Source organism: Fimicolochytrium jonesii (genome assembly GCF_025526975.1).
Source record: "Fimicolochytrium jonesii strain JEL569 chromosome Unknown EV422scaffold_3, whole genome shotgun sequence".
Lineage (NCBI taxonomy): Eukaryota > Fungi > Chytridiomycota > Chytridiomycetes > Spizellomycetales > Powellomycetaceae > Fimicolochytrium > Fimicolochytrium jonesii.
Window position 1 is genome coordinate 1678017 of NW_026515670.1, and position 20797 is coordinate 1698813.

The 20797-nt window shown below is 54.4% G+C and overlaps 9 protein-coding genes across 9 annotated transcripts; 7 read left to right on the forward strand and 2 right to left on the reverse strand.

Moving 5' to 3' along the window:
• Nucleotides 1-123: 123 nt before the first annotated feature.
• Nucleotides 124-1296, reverse strand: EV422DRAFT_606195 (uncharacterized protein; the record flags this gene model as incomplete). The annotated part of the gene is made up of 2 exons (XM_053073793.1): nt 124-879; nt 1006-1296. The coding sequence occupies 2 exons, from the start codon at nt 1294-1296 to the stop codon at nt 403-405; spliced, it is 768 nt and encodes a 255-aa protein (XP_052928997.1). The 3' UTR covers nt 124-402.
• Nucleotides 1297-2686: 1390 nt separating this feature from the next.
• On the forward strand, nt 2687-4181 carry EV422DRAFT_492493 (uncharacterized protein; the record flags this gene model as incomplete). The annotated part of the gene is made up of 2 exons (XM_053067603.1): nt 2687-2985; nt 3050-4181. Coding segments are annotated over 2 exons (1431 nt in total), but the record flags the coding sequence as incomplete, so codon positions are not given.
• A 1245-nt stretch (nt 4182-5426) lies between these two features.
• On the forward strand, nt 5427-9247 carry EV422DRAFT_254387 (FAD dependent oxidoreductase-domain-containing protein). The gene is made up of 9 exons (XM_053065751.1): nt 5427-5458; nt 5538-5693; nt 5798-6297; nt 6684-6864; nt 6930-7099; nt 7170-7595; nt 7675-7974; nt 8051-8751; nt 8865-9247. The coding sequence occupies exons 3-9, from the start codon at nt 5889-5891 to the stop codon at nt 8973-8975; spliced, it is 2298 nt and encodes a 765-aa protein (XP_052928999.1). The 5' UTR covers nt 5427-5458; nt 5538-5693; nt 5798-5888; the 3' UTR covers nt 8976-9247.
• Nucleotides 9248-9897: 650 nt separating this feature from the next.
• Nucleotides 9898-10323, forward strand: EV422DRAFT_492245 (uncharacterized protein; the record flags this gene model as incomplete). The annotated part of the gene is made up of 1 exon (XM_053067587.1): nt 9898-10323. A coding segment is annotated over one exon (426 nt), but the record flags the coding sequence as incomplete, so codon positions are not given.
• Nucleotides 10324-11073: 750 nt separating this feature from the next.
• On the reverse strand, nt 11074-11864 carry EV422DRAFT_518318 (uncharacterized protein). Its single transcript, XM_053069518.1, has one exon. The coding sequence runs from the start codon at nt 11790-11792 to the stop codon at nt 11421-11423; it is 372 nt and encodes a 123-aa protein (XP_052929001.1). The 5' UTR covers nt 11793-11864; the 3' UTR covers nt 11074-11420.
• A 268-nt stretch (nt 11865-12132) lies between these two features.
• EV422DRAFT_564628 (uncharacterized protein) lies at nt 12133-13698 on the forward strand (the record flags this gene model as incomplete). The annotated part of the gene is made up of 6 exons (XM_053072217.1): nt 12133-12155; nt 12221-12371; nt 12420-12666; nt 12880-13076; nt 13200-13364; nt 13441-13698. The coding sequence occupies 6 exons, from the start codon at nt 12133-12135 to the stop codon at nt 13696-13698; spliced, it is 1041 nt and encodes a 346-aa protein (XP_052929002.1).
• Nucleotides 13699-14405: 707 nt separating this feature from the next.
• Nucleotides 14406-15265, forward strand: EV422DRAFT_504014 (uncharacterized protein; the record flags this gene model as incomplete). Its single annotated transcript, XM_053068397.1, has 3 exons — nt 14406-14462; nt 14526-15059; nt 15092-15265. The coding sequence occupies 3 exons, from the start codon at nt 14406-14408 to the stop codon at nt 15263-15265; spliced, it is 765 nt and encodes a 254-aa protein (XP_052929003.1).
• A 1522-nt stretch (nt 15266-16787) lies between these two features.
• EV422DRAFT_254476 (uncharacterized protein) lies at nt 16788-18742 on the forward strand. Its single transcript, XM_053065752.1, has 6 exons — nt 16788-17086; nt 17152-17478; nt 17545-17600; nt 17679-18051; nt 18115-18296; nt 18380-18742. Exons 1-6 carry the CDS (start codon nt 17042-17044, stop codon nt 18561-18563), a joined length of 1167 nt encoding a protein of 388 aa, XP_052929004.1. The 5' UTR covers nt 16788-17041; the 3' UTR covers nt 18564-18742.
• On the forward strand, nt 18726-19765 carry EV422DRAFT_254553 (uncharacterized protein). Its single transcript, XM_053065753.1, has one exon. It carries the CDS (start codon nt 18921-18923, stop codon nt 19671-19673), a length of 753 nt encoding a protein of 250 aa, XP_052929005.1. The 5' UTR covers nt 18726-18920; the 3' UTR covers nt 19674-19765.
• The last annotated feature ends 1032 nt before the right edge of the window (nt 19766-20797 follow it).

Sequence of the window (20797 nt, forward strand, 5' to 3'; positions counted from 1 at the left end):
TCCTCGATACACCAACTTGAGAACGCTGATCGTACCAGACACCCAGGTGTTTGAAGAGACGCCGACAAGTCTAGCATGCTACACCGCCTACAGATCAGATATTGACCGACACACACCATCTATGCGTAAACCTTCTACATTACTTTGCACCTCTCAGAAATCTCACACTCCGGCTGGGACCGGTGCGATAAAATAGATTTCAGATCGACATCGCACAGTTCGGCGAAAAACTCAGATCACTCGCCCTTTCATTGCTGGAAACGATCTCACAACACTGTCCCGCGCTGCAGTATCTGACAGTGCTCGGCGATGAACCAACCGGGAACCCCTCAGGGTTCGACTCCACATCCCCGTACAAGCTGCAAAACGTCCTTGGAGTCAACCCTGAGGGCTTCTATAACCCTAACCCTCGGCGCCACTTGTTCTAGCCGTTCGCTCTCCCAGGAGATTCTGACGGAGCATTGCGGCTTCGTATTGCCTCGCGTGCCTTTTTGTTGCCTTCAACAGTTCATCCTTCGCTCTGATCGTCTGGTCCTTCGCAATAATTGCTGCGGTTTGGGCCGCTATGACGTCCTCCTTCGCTGTGTCGACGTGCCTTTCGACCGTTTGGTCAAAGAAGGTGGACAGAACTGTTGCTAGTGTCTCTGGCGTCACCAAGAGGGTCATCTCACTCGGTTTGGAATTGGTATCCACCTTGCCTTCCAGGCGACTCCGTTTCTCCGGAGGGCTCTGAATCTCGCGCTCGGCCGGCCGCTTGCCCTTCGCAAGTTCTACCCCTTCCGGGACACATGGTTCAAAATTAAGTGGTTGTTTGTACAGGAGGCGAAAGCGGTCATGCGCCGCAACAAACTCGCTCCGCCCAGCCTCCTGGCTCTGGCCCTACAGAAGGACGGATTATGAGTGGTCTTCATAGTTAACGTCCAAGAGCAACCGCCATCTATGGCCAGCGGGTTTAGATAAGCATAGAACCCATCCCCCGCGTTCCCGGTTGCTATAACACGATACCGCGGGGTGCTGCCATAGACTATCGGCACTGGCAGCGGGTTTAGATACGCATAGAACCCATCCCTCGCGCTCCCGGTTACAATAACACGAGTTCGCGAGTTGCTGCCAGCCCGACGGCGCCTTTGGAATATCTTGGAATACATATGATATTCTTACCAGCAGAAACCTGTCAAAACCATTCCGTAGCCGCCTCGAGTCTTGGTACGCCAACACGGCCGCATCGTCTTCTTCATCCTCTGCCAGGTGGTAGTATGCAGTGGACTCTTTGAGGGCGTCGAAAACTTTTCGCATGTCATGTATGTATTCGTCCCAGAGCGCGTTCGAATCCTTCGCATAAATGTAGGACGGATCTTTCGTTTTCAGACACCATAGTGGTGTCAGTTCTTTCTTGCCGTATGCGTCGATCGCGTCCTTGTAGCAATCCCTGTGCTCGTCCGTTTGCCAGTGCACGGCGGTGGCCGCCCGCACACTTGAGTAGGCTTTTAATCCTACGGACGGGCTCGGTGTGGGCCCTCGAGCAACCTAATGTCAAAGTACTGTCAAACAATCTCCGCTCGATTACATAAGGCGCGACGTGCAGGGCTGGAGTTCGTGCTATAGACAGAGCATAAAAACTCTAACGAAGATTCGGCTACGGCATGCGCACATGCAGTTATGTCGACAGGTTGGCGGATGAAAGTTCCATCAGGTGGAAACCCTCACCCTAACCCTAACCCTAACCCCCCCCCGCCACCCAAAACCCTATACAAGCCCATGTTGATATTTCTTGAACCCTAACCCTAACCCTTGTAGCCTAAGATCCGAGACGGCCGTCGCGTGGAGTGAGAGAGAAGCGGAGGTTCGATCCACAGCGGCAAGCCAGGTTTCCCTCGCCCCACAAGTGTGATCTACGACGAAGAGCTGCACATCCGACTCACTTGCAGGACACACCCCACGACTCAACGCAATGCCCGCGGTCCCCTCCCCGTCCGACGGGACAAGTCCCACAGGCGGCAAAGAGACGCCTTCTCTCAAACACGTCGGTCTGGGCCACACAGGCTCCTCCAAGCGCGGGGGAGTCGTCGACCACGTCCGTCAGCGCAATGTCGGCCACCGGCGCAAGCGTCTCAACAAGGGCGGGTCCTACGGTGTGCGGCTGGCCCACGATATGCTTGCCGCGTTGCCTGAAGCTCGAGCTGACGTTGGCGGCGACGAGAATAACGTGATTGCGTTCCACTTGGATAAGGTTGACGCCGATACGTCTGAGCATCAACTCTCGCCTGAGAAGCTGCAGGAGGCTGGAACCTCTACCGATGCTGCTGCTGCCGCCGTCGCCGCCTCTGCGAAGCCCGCCGCCGCTGGTCAGCGCCCGGCTTCTCTCTCCCTACCCGCTGAACCTCTCAAGCAACTGTACGGCCCGTGGCTCAACTTCGTCAACACAGACTTGGAGAAGAACGCTTGGTTAGGCAACATCCTCGTCATGTACCACGAGTCTCGTGAGATGCCAAAGATTCGCATCCACAATGAACTCGATGGCTCCCGTTGGCTGGAACCAACAGTCTTGGACAAGAACGTTTGCTCAACTGGATACACCGCCGTGAGATATGACATTACCGTTAGTCTGCACGAAAAGCCCACTAACGCGCTCATCGACGCCGCCGACGCTGATGACCCGCAAGCGCAATACGCCCGTGTGCACCATATGGATACGGGTTCACCGGCCGTGTCTCCCGGTTTCTCTCAGGAAGTCACATATGTGCTTGATCCTGAGAAGTTCGACACGGCGGCTGGCACCGGCGCCAAGCGTTTGGACTGGAGCACCGAAGGCACTAAGACCTTCAATTTCCATGTCGCTGCACGTGATGAGCCTTGGCACTGGTCGTTCTACAGTTGCAATGGGTTTGGTACCGATTGTAAGGAGCCAGAGGAGAGGTTCGACGGAATCCGGCCCATGTGGCGCGATATGCTCCAAGTAAACGCCAAGCGTCCGTTGCATGTGATGTAAGTAACGAATCATTCGTGATTTGAATGAAGGAGTCACCGATCTCACTACTATCAATTGCAGGGTCGGCGGAGGTGATCAAATTTATCAAGACGATCTGTTCTTCCACTGCCAATCACTGAGACAGTGGCTCGACATTTTCGATGCATATGAACGTGAAAGCTACGAGTTCTCCGCAGCAATGAAGATCGAGGTCGAGAGGTACTACCTGATGCACTACATGGCCCACTTCTCGCAGCCCGTCCTGGGCGACGCCATGGCCATCATTCCCGGAATCAACATCGTCGACGACCACGATATCTTTGACGGATTCGGATCGTACCCGGACGCCCTGCAAAGCTGCCCCGTGTTCCGAGGCATCGGTGCCATCGGACTCCGCTTCTACCTGCTCTTCCAGCACCACACTACGACTGAGCGGGCCTGCGACGATGGGTTCTGGGGTGGATCGTCGGGTTACAACTTCGTGCGTCAGTTTGGACCGCGCACGGCCATTTTTGGTCAGGACGGTCGTTTTGAGCGAACCAAGCAGCGTGTCAACGACCCAAAGAGCTGGGATCTTCTGTTCAACGAGCACCTAGCCAAGCTACCCGATACGGTCGAGCACTTGATCTTTGCCTCCGGTGTACCCGTCAGTTTCCCCGTTCTGGGCGTGACGGAGAAAGTGATGCAGTTCATGTCGACCATCCGTCGCTGGTCCGGGTTCCGCAAGCTGTTCCGGTTCAGCGGCATGTACAAGAAACTGGGTCTTGCGTTCGGCGAGCCCAGTAACCTCGACGACCTCGTCGACCACTGGAACTCTGACTTCCATATTGACGAACGTAACGAGCTCATTGAGCGGTTCCAAAAGTTCTCTCAGGAGCGCTCCATCCGTGTCACCATGATTGCCGGTGACGTTCACTGCGCGGCGGTCGCTCAGCTTAGGACTCAGGGAGAGTTCAACAAGGAGACCAAACACACCTACGAAGTGCCACCACTCCAAGATTATCGCCTCATGTACAACATCGTCTCTTCGGCTATTGGCAACCAGCCGCCCCCCAAGGTCGTGCTGAAACTGTTCCAATGGTCGTCGTCGCGTCGCCCGGTCAAGAACGTTAAGAACACCACCGAGGGTTTGGTGCATGTCTTCCAACACGATGTGGATGGCAAGAGAAACAAGAAGGGACACAGGAAGATCATGGCGAGGAGGAATTGGTGCGAGGTGGATGAGATTGTCTCCCGGCATCACATTGAGGATCCCACGAAGCCAATTGCCAACGCGGACGCCGCCCGCGTCGTGGAAGAGAACGCTCAACAAAGCGTCACCTCCACCCCCGAAGTCGCCATCTTCCGTCTCCGTTTCGAACCGCCGCGCAACACCCTCAAAATCCCCATCGGTGTTTACCACGTCTCCGTCCCGCGTCTCGTCGTCGGCCACCAGCGCGAGAAGCAACATCCGGAACTCGTCAAGATGGCCGAATCGCGTCACGAGCTAGGCGTGGGTGTCTCGGAACTCGATGAGCGTGAGCCGTCGCAGACCAACTTGTCGGGCGAGAACAGCGAGCAGGCAAACAAAAAGACTAAAGTGCCTGAGCTGCACGATGACGACCATACCACGGGGGCCCCCGCTGGCAACGACACGGACGCACAGTATGCACAGCCTAATCCCGAAACGATCTTTGACCCTGAGACTGTGGAGAAACTGAAACAGAAGGAACAGAACCACCACATGCTGCCGCTGAAATCATTGACGACCGCCGCCCACGTGCAGAAGCCCGAGTCGAACGGCACGCAGAGCAGTTTCGGCACGTCGGGGACGGATACTACCACGACGCCCAACAGCACCGATGCTGCAGCGAATACGAATTTGAACGGATATGTCAGCAAAGGCGACGCTCTCCCTGGCGTTCCATTAACGCGACAACAGCCCAACGCGTGGCCGAATCGCGATGCAGAGGCGAAAGCGGACCAAGCGGATGCGAAAGCGGACGGCCCACATCCGTTTGCGGCTAATGTGTCGACGCAGTCTCTGGGCACGCGGGTAAATTAGCGAACGAAACGTTCTCATATGTCGAACCGGCGTTTTTGTTGGAAACGGCCGTGGGCTACTCCCATAGATAAGCCTATTCCATGTCATCCTTGAACTCTTCTATATTGCGTTCATCATTTTTCCACGTCTTTCATAACCCCTCTTTTCCCTTCCCATATCTGTGTAATTAGTACGCATAAACCTAATATTACCAGCATTCTATCATCCTCAACAACGCTCAATACATTGCACCTCTTGATTATTTTCCTCGCCGCCAGTTGAGAGAGAGAGGTGATGCTCTGGTGATGCTACTGTACAATACATGAGAAGCCCTTTATATTACGTACAGTACCCCCCGCAAGTAGGGTTACTGTACCATGGGTGGGCACAAGCGCGTGCCTTTGGTTGCTTTGCTCTTCCGGTGCCAAGTGATGACATCAAGCGGTAATACGCTAACCCTGAACCCTGTAAGTAATTTAGCAGCGGAAAGAGGGGAAAGGGGGGCCGCGCAAAAGATCAATCGATCCGCTCATGGATGCACGCTAGCTGCAGGTGCTCCCATGTGCGTTTTCGCTCTCACAGAACTGACTCGAGGCGTTCTCGGGGCTTGACAACCACAACCCACATCGACTACATCCGCCCCCGGGAGCCCCATCGCCTCACAACGCTCCACCTAGTACTGTAATCAGAGGAGACAGAAAGGTAAGAACCCTTTACTCGTACACAGAAGTGGGCATCACGCACTGCGCAGTGAGGTCTCGTATCTCTGCCAGGTGGCAATCTCGCTGATTCTCCCACGCCAATAGCCATCACAACGGACGTTGACTTGACCGCCAAAACGATTCCCACCACATCGCACAAAGGCGGGAATAACCCCGAATCCAACTATCGCCCAAGATGTGGCGTAGACCATTGAAGTTTGCCACGGCAACCGCCTCCCTCGGCGGAGTCGGCGCCGCCTATTACGCGCTGTCAGACCGCAAAGACTCCACAAACGCCCACCGGCTAGTCGAAGCTTACACCCCCAGCTTCCTGCTCCGCCACCCGCTCCACGCCGAGGCCCAGGGTCAGCCTATCACCGCAAAGGACAAGACCCCGCACTCGCTATGGACCCCGCCATCGCGCAGGGAGATGGTGAATGAGTTGAAGGGGTTGCCGAAGGAGACCAAGGAGGGTGCTAAGGGGCCTGGTGGGGAGTTCGATTTGTTGATTGTGGGCGGTGGAGCGACGGGGACGGGGTGTGCGGTTGATGCCGCGACGAGAGGGTTGAGGGTGGCCCTTGTGGAGAGAGACGATTTTGCTTCAGGTACGTGAGTGTGGCGAGTCAGAGCGTGGCGAGTCCGAGTGTGGCGAGTCCGAGCGTAGCGAGGGTTTGCGGCTGGTGTGCGGTAGGGAGCCCGAGCGGTAGTGAGTGCGGGCGGTTTGCGACAGGAGCCCGACCGATACCAAGGGCGACCATCGCAAACGCCATCGCGAGCGGAGCCAGTTCCCATTGCGCCGAGGGCGCAATATTCCCCTTGCTACTGTTCTTAGCGACCATCGGCGAGCGAAGCGAGCTTAGCCCATCAGCTCAAGTTCCTTGTCGCTAGCGGAGCGAGCAGGGTATCGTTCAATTATCCGCCGCTTCACTTCTCGCTCATCCCATCGATCAATATGCCTCACTGCTCATCATACTCACCCACTTGATCACAGGAACAAGTTCGAGAAGTACAAAGTTGGTTCACGGCGGTGTACGATACCTGGAAAAGGCTTTCTGGGAACTGGACTACGAGCAATACAAGCTGGTGAAGGAGGCGCTTCACGAGCGTGGTGTTTTCCTGAAAATTGCGCCTTTCCTCTCGTATCAGCTGCCTACGATGATTCCACTTTACAAGTGAGCCATTAATCTTTCTTACGCTCAGTACAGCTGACACAAGTGCTGACGTGTTTTTCCTGCAGAATGTGGAAGCTGCCATATTACTGGGCGGGTTGCAAAGCGTACGACGCACTTGCGTGGTTTAGCGGAGACGCGCTGTCGAACAGTTACTTCCTCAGCAAGCAGAAGGCACTTGAGGCCTTCCCCATGTTGAAGCAAACCGACCTGGTTGCTGCTTTGGTGTACTACGATGGTAAATGCATATGCGCAGGTGGTTCCCGATGGTACCGGGGATAAAGTCTAACTGTAACTTCGCATTCCAGGTGCCCACAACGACGCTCGAATGAACGTTGCTCTGGCGCTTACAGCCGTAGCCCATGGTGCCGTTGTCGCCAACCACACCGAAGTCGTCCGCCTCTTGAAGAAGAAGCGCACCACGCATCTCGGCCTCTACAACCTTGGCCCCGAGGAAATCTACGGAGCGATCGTCCGTGACCACATGACCGGCGAAGAATGGGAGGTCAGGGCGAAGGGTGTCATCAACGCAACTGGACCCTTCACCGATGGTCTGCGGAAGCTGGACTCTGGAGTGACGACCGCCGAAATCGTCGCACCAAGTTCCGGCACGCATATCGTTCTGCCTAGCTATTACAGCCCGCGGGATATGGGTCTCATTGACCCTGCTACCAGCGACGGACGCGTTATTTTCTTCCTGCCGTGGCAAGGAAGCACCATTGCTGGCACTACCGGTCAGTTTCCATGTCCCTCTCGCTTTGCATCAGCACATCCTTCGAACGGAAAAAATGATTGACACCTTTCCTTTTCCAGACGCACCGACGGAAGTGACGCAAAACCCCATCCCCACCGAAAAGGAGATCGCGTGGATTCTAAGCGAAATCGAAAACTACCTCTCCCCAGACATTAAGGTCCGCCGAGGTGACGTCCTCGCCGCATGGTCTGGAATCAGGCCCTTGGTTCGCGACCCGCATGCCAAGAACACCGCAGCGCTTGTGAGGAATCACATGATCAATGTCAGCGCAAACGGCTTGTTGACTATTGCGGGGGGGAAGTGGACGACGTACAGAGAGATGGCCGCTGAGACAATCGATAAGGCTATTGAGGTCTTTGGTAAGTAAACCGTATGACTCTACTTCGTACCGCGAAACGTTTTCATTCTTACCTGGTATTCTTTTCCCCCTTTCAGACCTTAAAGCATCCGGCCCTTCCAACACCGAACACGTCCTCCTTGTCGGCTCGCACCACTGGGACAAAAACATGTACGTCAAGCTCGTCCAACACTTCGGTATCGAAGTTGAGGTTGCACAGCACCTCTCCGAAGCCTACGGTGACCGCGCCTGGGGAGTCGCCGCCATGGCCTCCCTCACGGGCTCCCGCTGGCCCGTTTTCGGCAAGCACATCGCACCAGGCTACCCGTACATCGAAGCCGAGGTGCGCTATGCCGTGCGCCGCGAGTACGCTTGTACTGCCGTGGACGTCATCGCCCGCCGGACCCGTCTCGCCTTCCTGAACGCCCAGGCTGCCCTGGAAGCCCTGCCTCGCGTCATCGAGATTATGGCTGAGGAGCTCAACTGGTCCAAATCGCGCAAGCAGGAAGAGCTCGCAAAAGGAAAGGAATTCCTCGTCTACATGGGTCTGCGTGACCCCTCCACATCCTCCGACGCCAGTTTCTTTGAGCGGTCGCATTTCAGGCCGGAGGAGCTCACCAAAGCACAGGCGGAGTTCAGTAAGCTCGACGCGGATAAGGATGGACATATCAACCAGTCGGATTTGAAGACGGTTATGAAGACTTTGGGCCAGGATATCACCAAGGCGGATCTGGAGACAGTGTTGACGCATGTGGAGCTGAGGATGGTTGATTCGATTGAGTTCAACGAGTTCTTGGAGGTATGATATGATTGTCCGTCTTATTCAAACCCCCGACTTGCGATACATGCATATCCTTGTTTTCGCGTTTCTTCATGCATATCTAACTCCATCTCGCCCCTTCACATACACAGATCCTCGGAGTCGTGAAAGAAATGAAAAACCGCTCCAAATTCTCGCACCGGATCTCCAACCACGAATCCGTCAAAGTTCGATCCACCGAACGTAGCGGTGGAGGTGTCTAAACAACTTTGACACTCCTCGCTCTCATTCCTACTCTTACGCTACAGCCCGTGTCGTCGCGTGCGGCCCCGCGTACTCTGCCTTGACACCGTATTACGTAGGATCCCTCAAATCGTTTAATAGAACAAACCCCGCACCGCCGGGACAGACATTGCCGCACACGGCGAGCCGCACAGCACACCCACCTCTTTTAATTGCCGCGTTACTTTCGTCTCCCGTTCGTTCTCGTTCGGTCCTTTTGTTTCTTGTATTAGTTTCTTTGCATTTCGATGGTTTCTATGACCTACCTCTTTTGATCCCTCATCCTTTTTGTTTCTGTGACCTTTTTCGCAAGACTGGAATGAAAATCAGACCTTCATAACGTATGAGACTTTTGATCTCTTTGATGGAGAATTGGGACGGGGGACAGAATTTGGTTGTCCACGCGGAACTTCGGCCATCTCGACACGAGAGAGACGAGAGCCGCCGTAGGCGGGATGCCGCTCTGGCTGCAAAGGCCAGCAACTGTGCCACACGCAAACCGCTTGTGCCACACGAAAACCACTATCATCTGGCGAAAAGCATATAGGTTGTGACGAAGTCTGGAGGTTGTGGAGGGAGCTGAGCGATTATACCTGAATGAGTAGCGACAATCACCACAGTGAGCAACCACCGCCACAAGTCAGCATGTCCTCCCGGCAAGCCCAACAGCGAGCACAAAGGAAACGCTTGGAGGACAAGGTGCGATCCATGCGCATGGCCACCGATGCTGCTGCTTCCTTGAGCACCCCTCCTGCGACTGGAGATTACTTGGAACAGCAACGAGCTACGAAGAGGAGGTTCAACAAAAAAAGTACAGCTTGCGACGGCAGCCCACCCACCCACTCTCCTCCTACCAACCCCTCCCCTTGGTGACATACCGCCTTTCCCCTCACGCACTCAGTCTCTCCACTCATCCTCACCTGGAGAGATCAAGCATGCCCCATTTGTGGGGCACACCTCATGGAAAACGAGCGGGAGTCACCATGCTGCCAGAACGGACAACTCCTCATCGGACGCCTTCCCCCGTACCCACCAGCTCTGGAGAATGCCTTCCAGGCTCACCAGAGAAACCTGGGAAACCTGTCTCGCCGCCTCAACTACCTGTTTGCCTTTTCCGCCATTGGTGTAGCAGATGGATCCTTCAAACGGTTCCACACAGGACCTAAAGCATTGGCTCTCAACGGCCGCATCTACCACCGGATGCTTCCCGCCGACATGCCAGGCCATTCCATCCATTGGCTCCTCTATGATGATGGCCTCCACCACCTCCCCCTGCCATATGGCCCAACGACGCCAGGAAGGTACATGTACAGTGGATTGTCCTCCTGATCGATGCCCAGGGTGGGTTTGCGAGCGAGAAGCTTCAGGCCAGTGGTATCAAAGTTTGTTGGGTTCGCCTTCATTTTCCCCCGCTTCGAGATTCGAACGAGATCTCGGAGGAGCACAGGATGTCACTTCTTATTGGCAAAGGCTTTTTCAATCTCCTTCTCGAACGATTTGCGTTTCTGGCGAGCAAACTCCACCTCAGGTTCGGTGTCGTACTCCTCATATGTCGGGATGAAAGCGGGCCTGCGGGTTGCAGTGTTCATGGAGTTGTCGCTGTCATTCTCCACATCGTTCCCGCCAGCGCTGTCATAAGTCTCTGCCTCAGCTCTGCGCTTGCCCGTCTCAGCGCTTGGCGAACAGCAGAAGTGGTGCGCCGGCCACCGATTGTGCGTAAACTGCTGCGTCCAGTGTGTGAGCTTCCTATCCTCCTATCCCCGCTCGTGCTGGGTCCCCCGCCTACTCCCCACCTCCTCCTCCCCCACCTCCTCCCCGGTTCAAAGCAGCTGCACCGAAGTAGGCATCTCCAACTCGGTTGCATGGTTTTCTCACCATGGTGACGACTAAATCCCGAGGCCGCCCCAATGCAGGCTGCCTCAAGCGAATGACTGGGCGTGTGCCTTTGTGCGCCTGCTAGAGATTATGTCTGTTGTAGACCACTCTAACAGAACAACCTGATTCAACACGGTGAAGGCGTCGAGGTCAGATTGCCCACTCCAGCACAGCCAAGATCAGTACAGGGGTTGTTTGATTGCCGTGATAGCTTTGTGTAAAAAACTCGTGTCAGTGCTGTGGTAATGAAGCTGAGAACGGTGACGGATTGCTGTTGTTACCTGGTGGTGGTCGGCGTATGTACATACGTAGTACTGTACTGTACAGAGCTGCTCGCAATTGCGTTGGGAAGAAAGTTAGGCAGAAGGGAACGAAGAAGATGCGGTGAAGAATCACAGCTGCGGCGCGCCGTCCGATAAAGATATCAAGCGGGACACCTTACCCTTTTGGTACGGCTCTTGCACCCAGAGAATTCCCAAGCACTGTACCGTTGAAGTTATCACGCAAAGGCTTCGCGCAAGTCCACGAGGGTACGGGCTGCAGGCGTAGGACTACGAGTGGGTGGGCAGCATAACACCCACAACCGAAACCAAATTTTTGCCGTCTTCAAGGGAACCGAGTAAGCATCCACATTCCAGTCTCGACTCGTTTTCACCGTTCGCAAGAACGAGAGCGACTAAGATGCCCCACAAGAGACCGAGGATGTTTATGATAATACCGATGCAGACGCCCGGTACGAGATTGTTGTCGTAATAGGTCACATCTTTGTAAACGTGCGTACAGGTGTTGTAGGTGCGTTCGCTCAGCGACTTGGTAAGGAAACCTCCGCCGATGGCGATCAGCAGGGCAGTGAGAAGGACGGCGACGGTCGCCACGTTCCTCCAGTGTACGGTGACGGTACGGTAGGTGAGGGTGCGTTTCATGGGTAGTAAATAAGCAGAAGCCGTGCAAAAGGAGTACACGTTAGGACTAGAGATGGGAAGTAGTCTCACAATACCAAGACCGGACATATATATACGAGACCTTGACAAAGACACGCGCAGAGGCCGTCGGACGAGTGAGAAACTAGATGGTTTGATATCACGCGTCATGAAACTTGGGTACTCGTGATGGAGCTGGTCTGTGGGGAGCGATCCTAATGAGGAGGCCGTGGACAACACTGTAAGGGGTATGGAAGAAAAAGGGTACAGGGTACAAAAGCTGTACACTAATGGCGCCCTGACATTGACTTGGCCACCTTTGATGACCGATGACGTGTCAAACATGCCAGATATGTCACAGCCGCTGTTGGTCCCCATATAAAGGAGGATGGCCTTCGCCCGCCCCCCTCCGAACGACAAACCACAAAAAGGGCAGAACGAGCGACAACCTTCCCTGCCTTCTCGGCCAAAGCCAAATACGACGAGTTCATCACTCCAGACTATACTCGAGGCTTGCGCAGGGAACTTGCCGTGGCCTTCCTGTCCATCACATGGGGAGAGCAATACGTTGAGCTCGACTCCGTGACGCACAGTACGAAGTCTTGTATTGACCCACATGCTCTGAAACAGTTCGGCGAAAAGGTATTGGAGGAGCAGGGGTATGTCTGCAAGAGCGCTACTATCGTCGACGACGACAGCGACGACAACGACATTACCCGCGCTTTCGATGGTCCGTACCTGCGGTTCGAGATCGACTGGGACGCCACCGCTCAGGCCATCGAGGGTTCGAAAATATCGAAACCAGCAGAGCCCACGGATTTTGACAAGCGGCAACTGTACGCACGAGATACTGGTGATCTGGAAGCGGTCATCGAAGGTTGCGAGGAGCTCATATGCACCGCGAAGTTGTTCGGGCCAGTCTCCACGAGAACTTTGGACGCTATGTACAGTCACCTCGCAAAACTCTGTACCCCCCCCCTAATTGAGATCAATATTGGTCACTCACGTGAATTTGGCGTCGCGGCAGTCGCTGATTTATTTCAGGGGGGGGGGGTACAGAGTTTTGCGAGGTGACTGTATATCGCCAAAGACATCTTTAAGCGATACCTTGCCGCAGACGTGGATGCCAGGTCGGACCCACGTACACGTCTCACGAGTGACGTGGAGGTGTTGAAGAGACTTTGTGAGGACGGTTATGAGAAGCTTGAGAAGGGCGCTTCAGTAGGAGACGTCCTGGAAGATGTGGAGGAGAAATACAAGTGGCTCATTGATGCCTTCGGCGTCCTGGTCAGAAAGGCTTGAACGTCAAAACCGCCGCCAGAGGACGATAAGATCTTGCTGGAAGGTCGTCGTCTGCGCAAGGGCAGGATCGTACCGAGGACCCCACAATATACCGTTTCGGTACGAAAGGACGACGATGCGGGGAAGGTGTTGGTGGTGGAGGAGACGGTGGCGGACTTTGATGACGTGCGCGAAGGCATCGTCATAGCCGGCTTGGACGAGGTCATCCCAGCCTTGGGAGGAAAGGCAGATGATCCCGTCACTATCGCTCTCATGAAGGGGGCCGTCAATACTGTAAGCCTAATGGCTCCGACGGATAGTAAAACCGGCCTCACAACCTCTTTCACTAAACCGGAGACTCTGCTGATAGGGGACTTGGGCCGTGTCAGAGTCGAATACAGACGCCCCGACAGACCGTCGTCAGCATGAAGGCCCGCAGTACACTGTTCTAGTACGAAAGGACAAAAACGGGAAGGTATTGATGGTGGAGGAGACGATAAAGGGCGGCAAAGACGAGGAAAACGATGAGGGTCTCATATCTGGCTTGGATAATGCTATCGAAGCTCTCAAAGGTTCAGTAGATCGGATCCCCACCGTACCCATCATGGAACGCGCCATCCGTACTTGAAGCCAACTGGCCCTGTTGGATGGTGAAACCGGTCTCAAAACCATGTATGTGACCCATTGAACCTGAACATGGTGAGGATGGGCCGTGTTCAAGTGGAATATAGACCTCGGTACCTGTAATTCCCTCGTGTAATTGTATTTTTTCCATTAACAATTGTACTCGATAAAGTGGGCAACAGAGGTATGATGATATGGGAACCCTGGGTTTAGATCTATAACCTCAGCCTCTGGAACATCTCAAGGAGCTGCTACAGGAAACCTTGGTTTCTCTGGTGTGGGGGTTATCACCAACCCGTTAGCGTTTGCCGACTAGAAGCCCTTGATACAGTCGTTGAAAGGACTTGGTGATATCTATAGGGGCAGCTCCTTGGACCATTGCCATGGCAACCCAGTCACGTGATGTCAAGATCTCCAGGACCATGAGATTATAGGGGAGCAGATCCGTATGAATATGAGTCACGACCCCGTGGCGCAGTTCACATCCGAAACACACAAGGTAGTGGCTGCTGTTCTGTTCCCTTCTGTTTTCTCTTCCTTAGAATATGCTTTCCGACCAGTCTATCTGAAGTAGGGAGGAGGCGAATACGTATACAAGTGGGAGCTGCGTACTGTGTGTACTTAAGAAACTTCCCGCCTGGCCTGACCCGCCCCCCTCAAAACCACCTACGTCCTTCGAAGACTGAACAAGTCCATCCCTCGTACCCTGCCATGGACAAGAAGCCTCGCACAAGCAAACAGCGGGCCGCGAACTACAAAAGACCAACGGTAGGGGGTGCACTCTTCCTCCTCAAGCTCGTGCATTGGTTTTAAATCTTCTCGGTTTACTAGATAACAGAAGTCAAAGAAATGGTAAAACGAACTAGCAGCCTCAAACAGAACCCCTCAACAAGCACTGGAAAAGATAGCGGTCACCGACCCGCACCGGCACCAGAACTTCCCTCACCCCCCCGCCGTAGTACTGGTGATGACATTTCTATGGGTGATATTGACGCCATAAGTGATCCTGCTTTGAAGCTGGTATTCAAGAAATTGGTTTGCCAGCAGCCCGCCGATTGCCGGTCAGCTTCGGAGAAGTTCAACACGCTTGGAGAGGCGCTTGCGCCTGAAAACATTCTGGTTATTGCTTCCGAAATCCTTCAGTGGAGCGCAGATAAACAACCCACGCATTTCCCGTCCCAACGCACTTTGAAGAAGCTGCAAGGTTCTTACGCGACGGCCTTTCAAAAATTGCATGGAAAGCTTCAACGGCGTCGCAGCAAGGGCGAAGGTCACGTCTTGTCATCGGTCCCTGACACGGATGACGAGTTGTCTGCGTTTCTCGAGCATTGTGACGTCACAATCAAGCATCGAAACGTTGAGCATGTACACGCGCGCACCGTTGAGATTTTGACCAGGCGTGCTGCACAAGCTCATCGGCTGGTGGAAGCATTTCCCGGAGTGCGAAAGACGTTTCATTTGAGTGCATGGTGGTGGAGAACTTTGATCTGTTCGAAGAGTGTTTCAAAACGCTGTGGTCGGCGAAGGAGAAGGCGGTCAAAGAGAGGGTGGACAAGCAGCGGACCAAATAGGAGAACATGGCGAGGAGTCGGCTTCGTACATGGTAGTCCAGGAAGTCTTTCTGATATTTATAGGGGCAGCTCCTTGGACCGTTGCCATGGCAACACCGGTCACACCAAGATCACCTCATGGTGGACACGTACAGCCAACGGACATAAACCTGTGCACCCCCTCTAAGTGAATTCAATGACCGTTTCACAAGCGGATGCGCGTTCCATCCAGCCTGCCTCCGGACAAGCCAACCTCCAGCCGGACAAGCCAGGATCTTACCGACATGCCCGCAATTGCGACCTCCATCTTCATCCCCTGCTATGGGCAAACCACTCTCCCCTCAGAAGAGGGCTGCCATAGTGGCGCTGCACAGGTCAGGCAAGAACAAGCGACAAATAGCTGCACAGGAGGGGGTTGCACTCAGGACTGTTCAGTATACTATCAAGAAGTTTGCTGCTGAATCTGCGGACAGCCCAACGTCCTATCAGTCAAAAAAGCCACCGGGAAGACCAGCTAAGTATCAACCAGAGGACGGTGACTTGGAGGAGTTCCGCAGACTTGTTCTCTCAGATAGTCAGACACGAGAAAAGACACTAAAACAAATTCGGTTGGAATTCATCACTCTTACAGGTATCACGGCATGCGAAAAGACAGTGCGTCGTTACCTTCACAAACTCCTCCATTTGCCTCCCGCTTCAAAATCCACAAGCCGTTTTTGTCTGACGAGCACAAAGCAGCACGCCTTGCGTTTGCGTTGGAACATCAGCACTGGACAGTTGCGGATTGGTCACGGGTTGTGTGGACGGATGAGACGTCTTTTGATATTGGCTGGGTTCCCAAAATGCGATGTTGGCGTCTGCGAACTGAACGTTTTCACCCTGACTGTATCAGAGGCACTCGACGTAGCGGACGCAAAACATTTATGTATTGGGGAGCATTTATTGGAAACGCTGTTGGTCCGTTGACGCAGGTCCAGCCGGTTCAGCGTGAGGGCCAAGTTCGCGGTAGGGGTATCAATTCCACTGCTTACGTTCAGCATTTAACCGCTCATCTTTTGCCAATGTGGCAAAACCTTGAGATTTTTGTTCCCAACCTCCTTTTCATGCAGGACAACGGCCCTATCCACACTCCTGCCGAAACGCGCCAATTCTTTGCGGAGCATGGCATCAACATCATGCCGTGGCCAGCGCAGAGCCCCGATCTCAACCCAATTGAAAACCTCTGGGCTACGGCATTTGGCTCGTACGATAGCTTCTTTGGAAAAGTTCCCGCTAAGTATGGACTATAATCCACCATCATGTTGCCTATGTTGCGTTCAACACTGAGGCACGGAGTTCATCCATAGATATCATCCATAGAAATGAGGGCCCTGCTTCTAGGCCCTATTGTTGCACGCCTATTGCAAAGGTCGCGGCATGTCTGTCCCATAGTCGACAAGCCCTCGTACTCCTGTATCCGAAATTAGCGACACCCGCATCACCCGACCACTGCCCTATTCAGGCCGTTGTGAGCGGGTTGAGGTGACCAACAATAGGAGGTCAGGGACCTCCGTCAGGAACCGGGGACAATATAAGGAGGTCCGATTCTGCTTACCCTACCCGCCAACTTGGTTTCTATGGCCTTATTCACGAGTTGGTTGGAGTGGCCAACAATATGAGGGAGCGGGGACAATATAAGGAGGCCCGCTTCCGGAGGTACCTGAGCTTAGGAAACTCCGTGTGTCTGCGGGACGGTTTGTTCAACGCCTTGCGGAAGTAAAGTCTACAGCCGACTACGTGGAAACAAAGACACCACCCATGGAGGACTCGTTGGCTCAACGACGGGCGGAAATTATCGACGGGGTAAGTCATGTGGCAGGTCGAATTGCCAAGGTCGCAACGGCGAAGTTAACCGGTCATCCCAACAGTGGTTCAACCCCAACTGGTGTGACTGGCGCTTCCACATCCACGACTGTTCTGGGGAACGAATATGGCAAACCTTCTACATCTTTCACTCCATTTGGGGCTTCACCCTCGTCGCCATGGGCCTCTTCGCGCTGTATGGCAAAGTCCTGCCTGTGTGGGCGCGCGGACACCGGATATTCGAGATTGAGGAGGGTGTGCTACGGCCGCGGGCTGGGGAGGGGTTTCTGGCGTTTGCGACGTTGGGGATGTTGGGAAGGGGGATTTATACGACGGTCATTTTGGCGGCACGGGGACGGGGGTTCGGGAGCGAGGCGGCGAATGAGTTTTTCGTAAGTTTATTAGCTTGCATAGGGCTGCGCAGAGGGAACTCGCTAATCGTGTGTCTTTGTTTGCAGCAAGTTTTTCCTTTCGTTCTGATACTGGATAGCGGAGTAATCTGGGCGGTTGGTGTGTACGTATGCAGTGCTTGGGAAAACTCCTGCACCCTCGGAAACGTCCTGACAGGCTTTCTCGCTCTCGGGAATTCCAGTGTTTACGCAACGCCTCGTCAACGCCTCGTCGGCAGCACCACCGTCCTAGTGCACCTCCCTTCGCCGCGGGTGCTCAACTACATACTTATCGTTCTCGTCGCCCTCCCCACCATCCTCATTCCCGTTTTCGCGACTCTCGACGGGTACGCACGCGACATCCTCCGTCCCGACCTCTCGCGAGCACTGCATAGCGCGCATTTCTGGACATGGACGATATGCTGTGTTCTCACGGCCACCGCTTTGGCGTATTTTGGATGGCATCTTGTGAAGGCGCTGAGAGAGACGGCGAAAGATATGAGCTCCATGGCCGATATGCACCCGGAGAGTCCCAAGAGTGTGTCCGAGGCAGAGTTCCGGAGGGCTATCACCAGTGTAAGAATCACCAACCCCTGCTGGTTCCTAGGTTTCCACTAATCTCTAGCTCGCACTATCCAGGCCATGATAACGCTATCGACCTTATTTTCACTGGCAATCGTGTACGGCATCGTTCTTTGCGCGTTTGGTTTGTTTCGAGTCGAGATACAAAGCTTCCTCCCGTACTCGGTGCTGGTGGGGGGCTCCTGGATCTTCTGCATGCCTACGATGCTGACAGCTATTTTTGGGTTTTTCTGTTATGGGTGAGTAATCGCTGACGACAAATTCTTACTTTGACGAACCACTGATGCATGGCGGCTTTTCTCTCCCTTCGCTATATATTTAGAGTATATCAGAGCAAAGCGGACGAGCGACGACACAATCAATCCGTCCCCTGCGCACGATCGTTCTTCAAAACGGTCACCAACCGCCGACGACCGTTGCCTGGGGTCACAGGGGCCGATATCACCACCGCGGGGATGATGTCAGAAGATGAGGATACGACGCCGTCTATACAACGTTGTCCATAGAAAAAGGTAAGGAGAATGGGGGCGCCGTCGCTGGTCTTTTCTACTCTGAGGCGCATGACTCGCACGCAACCCCAACCAATCACAACCCTAACCCGTCGCGACTAGGAGCTCGCGTCTGCCGCACAACATCGACGTTCGTGGCCTGCGGAAGTACTCCTCATGCAACGAGTATTAGCAGTATGTCAAACACGTTACGGTTCGCGTCTACCGCACAACATCGACGTTCGTGGCCTGCGGAAGTACTCCTCATGCAACGAGTATTAGCAGTATGTCAAACACGTTACGGTTCGCGTCTACCGCACAACATCGACGTTCGTGGCCTGCAGAAGTACTCCTCATGCAACGAGTATTAGCAGTATGTCAAACACGTTACGGTTCAACCTCGGTCAACCTCCATCTTCATCATCTCCTCCATCTTCATCATCTCCTCCGTCTTCATGTCCTCCTCCATCTTCATCGTGTCCTCCATCTTCATGTCCTCCTCCGTCTTCACCTCCAGCTTCATCTTCCGGCGCTTCCTTTCCTTATCCGCCAACCACTTCTTGCCCTCCTTCTTCTCCAACTCCACATCCTTATCGTCCACCTTTATATGATGACCATTCCCTTTGCACACGGAGAGACGTGTGGCAAACGAATGCTGACCATCTTCTCAGCGAGCTTTCCGTCCAACTCCTGGTTGTTGTGAAAGTTCTTGAAACCTTCCAACCCGAGCTCAAACACCTTTTGATGAGTAAACTGCAAGAATGCTTACTGTGTGTCGGCAGGGTCTGTCGCCCACGTCTCCACAAAGTGCTCAAGAGCCTGAGTGCGAATGAGCAAAATATCTCCAGGGCCATGTGGCAGCATGATACCGAGATCGGGAAGGCAAAATCTTCCACCTTTCGTCCCAAGTCCCAAAGCAGCTCATGGTTGCCCAGCCGTAAGGAATGTCGCATTTGTCATGATGGGGTGCAATTTGGTGGTTGGCTACCAGAACATTCATGGCGAATATTCACTTGGGGGGGCCCGCGTACCGGCCCAGAAGTGCTTCAAATCCGGCCGAAGGTGGGTCATCGTTTGCGTGGGACGGTAATGGGCAATGGGGTCAGTAAGGCGAAGAGCCTCACCTAGGAGCCAGTTGATGCGTCCGACGCCGGGATCGCGGAGGGAGTGGTAGGTGTTGCACTGGGCAGGGCCGGTTTCGGTGCATTCGTGTGCAGTCATAATGTCCCCAGACATAGTCTGCCACACACCGAGGTGCATGGTGGCTTTTTTGCTGGTGACATCGATGGCATCCGTTGGCTGCTGGTGATGTCAAACATCCTTTGACAGCTTCTCGAAATCCTCCTCCTTCCTATTCTTCACCACCTTCCTGGCCGCCTTCACGAAGTCCGCCTGCCACCCCAGCCCAGTGATTCCAGGGAGGGACATGAACAACGGCTTCCCTTCCATGTCCACTCCAATTGACGGCTCCCTCCCACTTTCAATGTCGTCCAAACCCTCAATGCTCGAGTTTGTGCAGTCAGCATTCGTCTTCTTAGCAGCCAGCTCGCACAATGCTACGTCGTCGAAGATCCAAACGTTGTTCTCATCGGCACGTACTACCTTGTTGCAGAGGTATTCACGCATTTTACGGGAAAAGAGAACACTGGCTTCCATCTCTGGGATAGCGGGGCCCGAGGGGATCTTCCTGCGCTTCGAAGTCTTTTCTTTTTCCTTTACGTTCCCCCTTTGCCTTTTCCCACCAACGCCTTCGTCGTCGTCTTCGTAGTCGCCGTCGTTGTCGTTGTCATTGCCGCCTTCATAGCCGTACTCAAAGTCGCCTTCTTCAAGATCGAGGTCGAGGTGGACTTCTACCTCCTTCATATACTGAACTCGGTCTCGATGTGGGCGAAGACGGTTTCGGATATGGTCTTCGTCGACATATTCGGTGTTGGAGGTGGAGATGGACATTTTGATGCAACCGCCGACTCTGAAGTTCGAGCCGCCGTTGTTGCCATTCCCGCCGTTGCCACTCTCGCCGCCACCGTTGCCATCCTCGCCATCGCCGTCGCCGTCGCCGTTTGCGCCACTCTCCCCGCCGTCGCCGCCGCCATCGTCGCCGCGGTCGCCATTCTCCCCGCCATTGCCACTCCCACTCCCGCCGCCGCCGCCGTTCCCGTTCGAGGACCCGTTGGAAGCTGCGTTGTTGCGCCTCCGAGTGCCGCTGCGAGTGCTGCGTCGAGAACCCAACCGTCGCCGCTGGACGGCTCGGG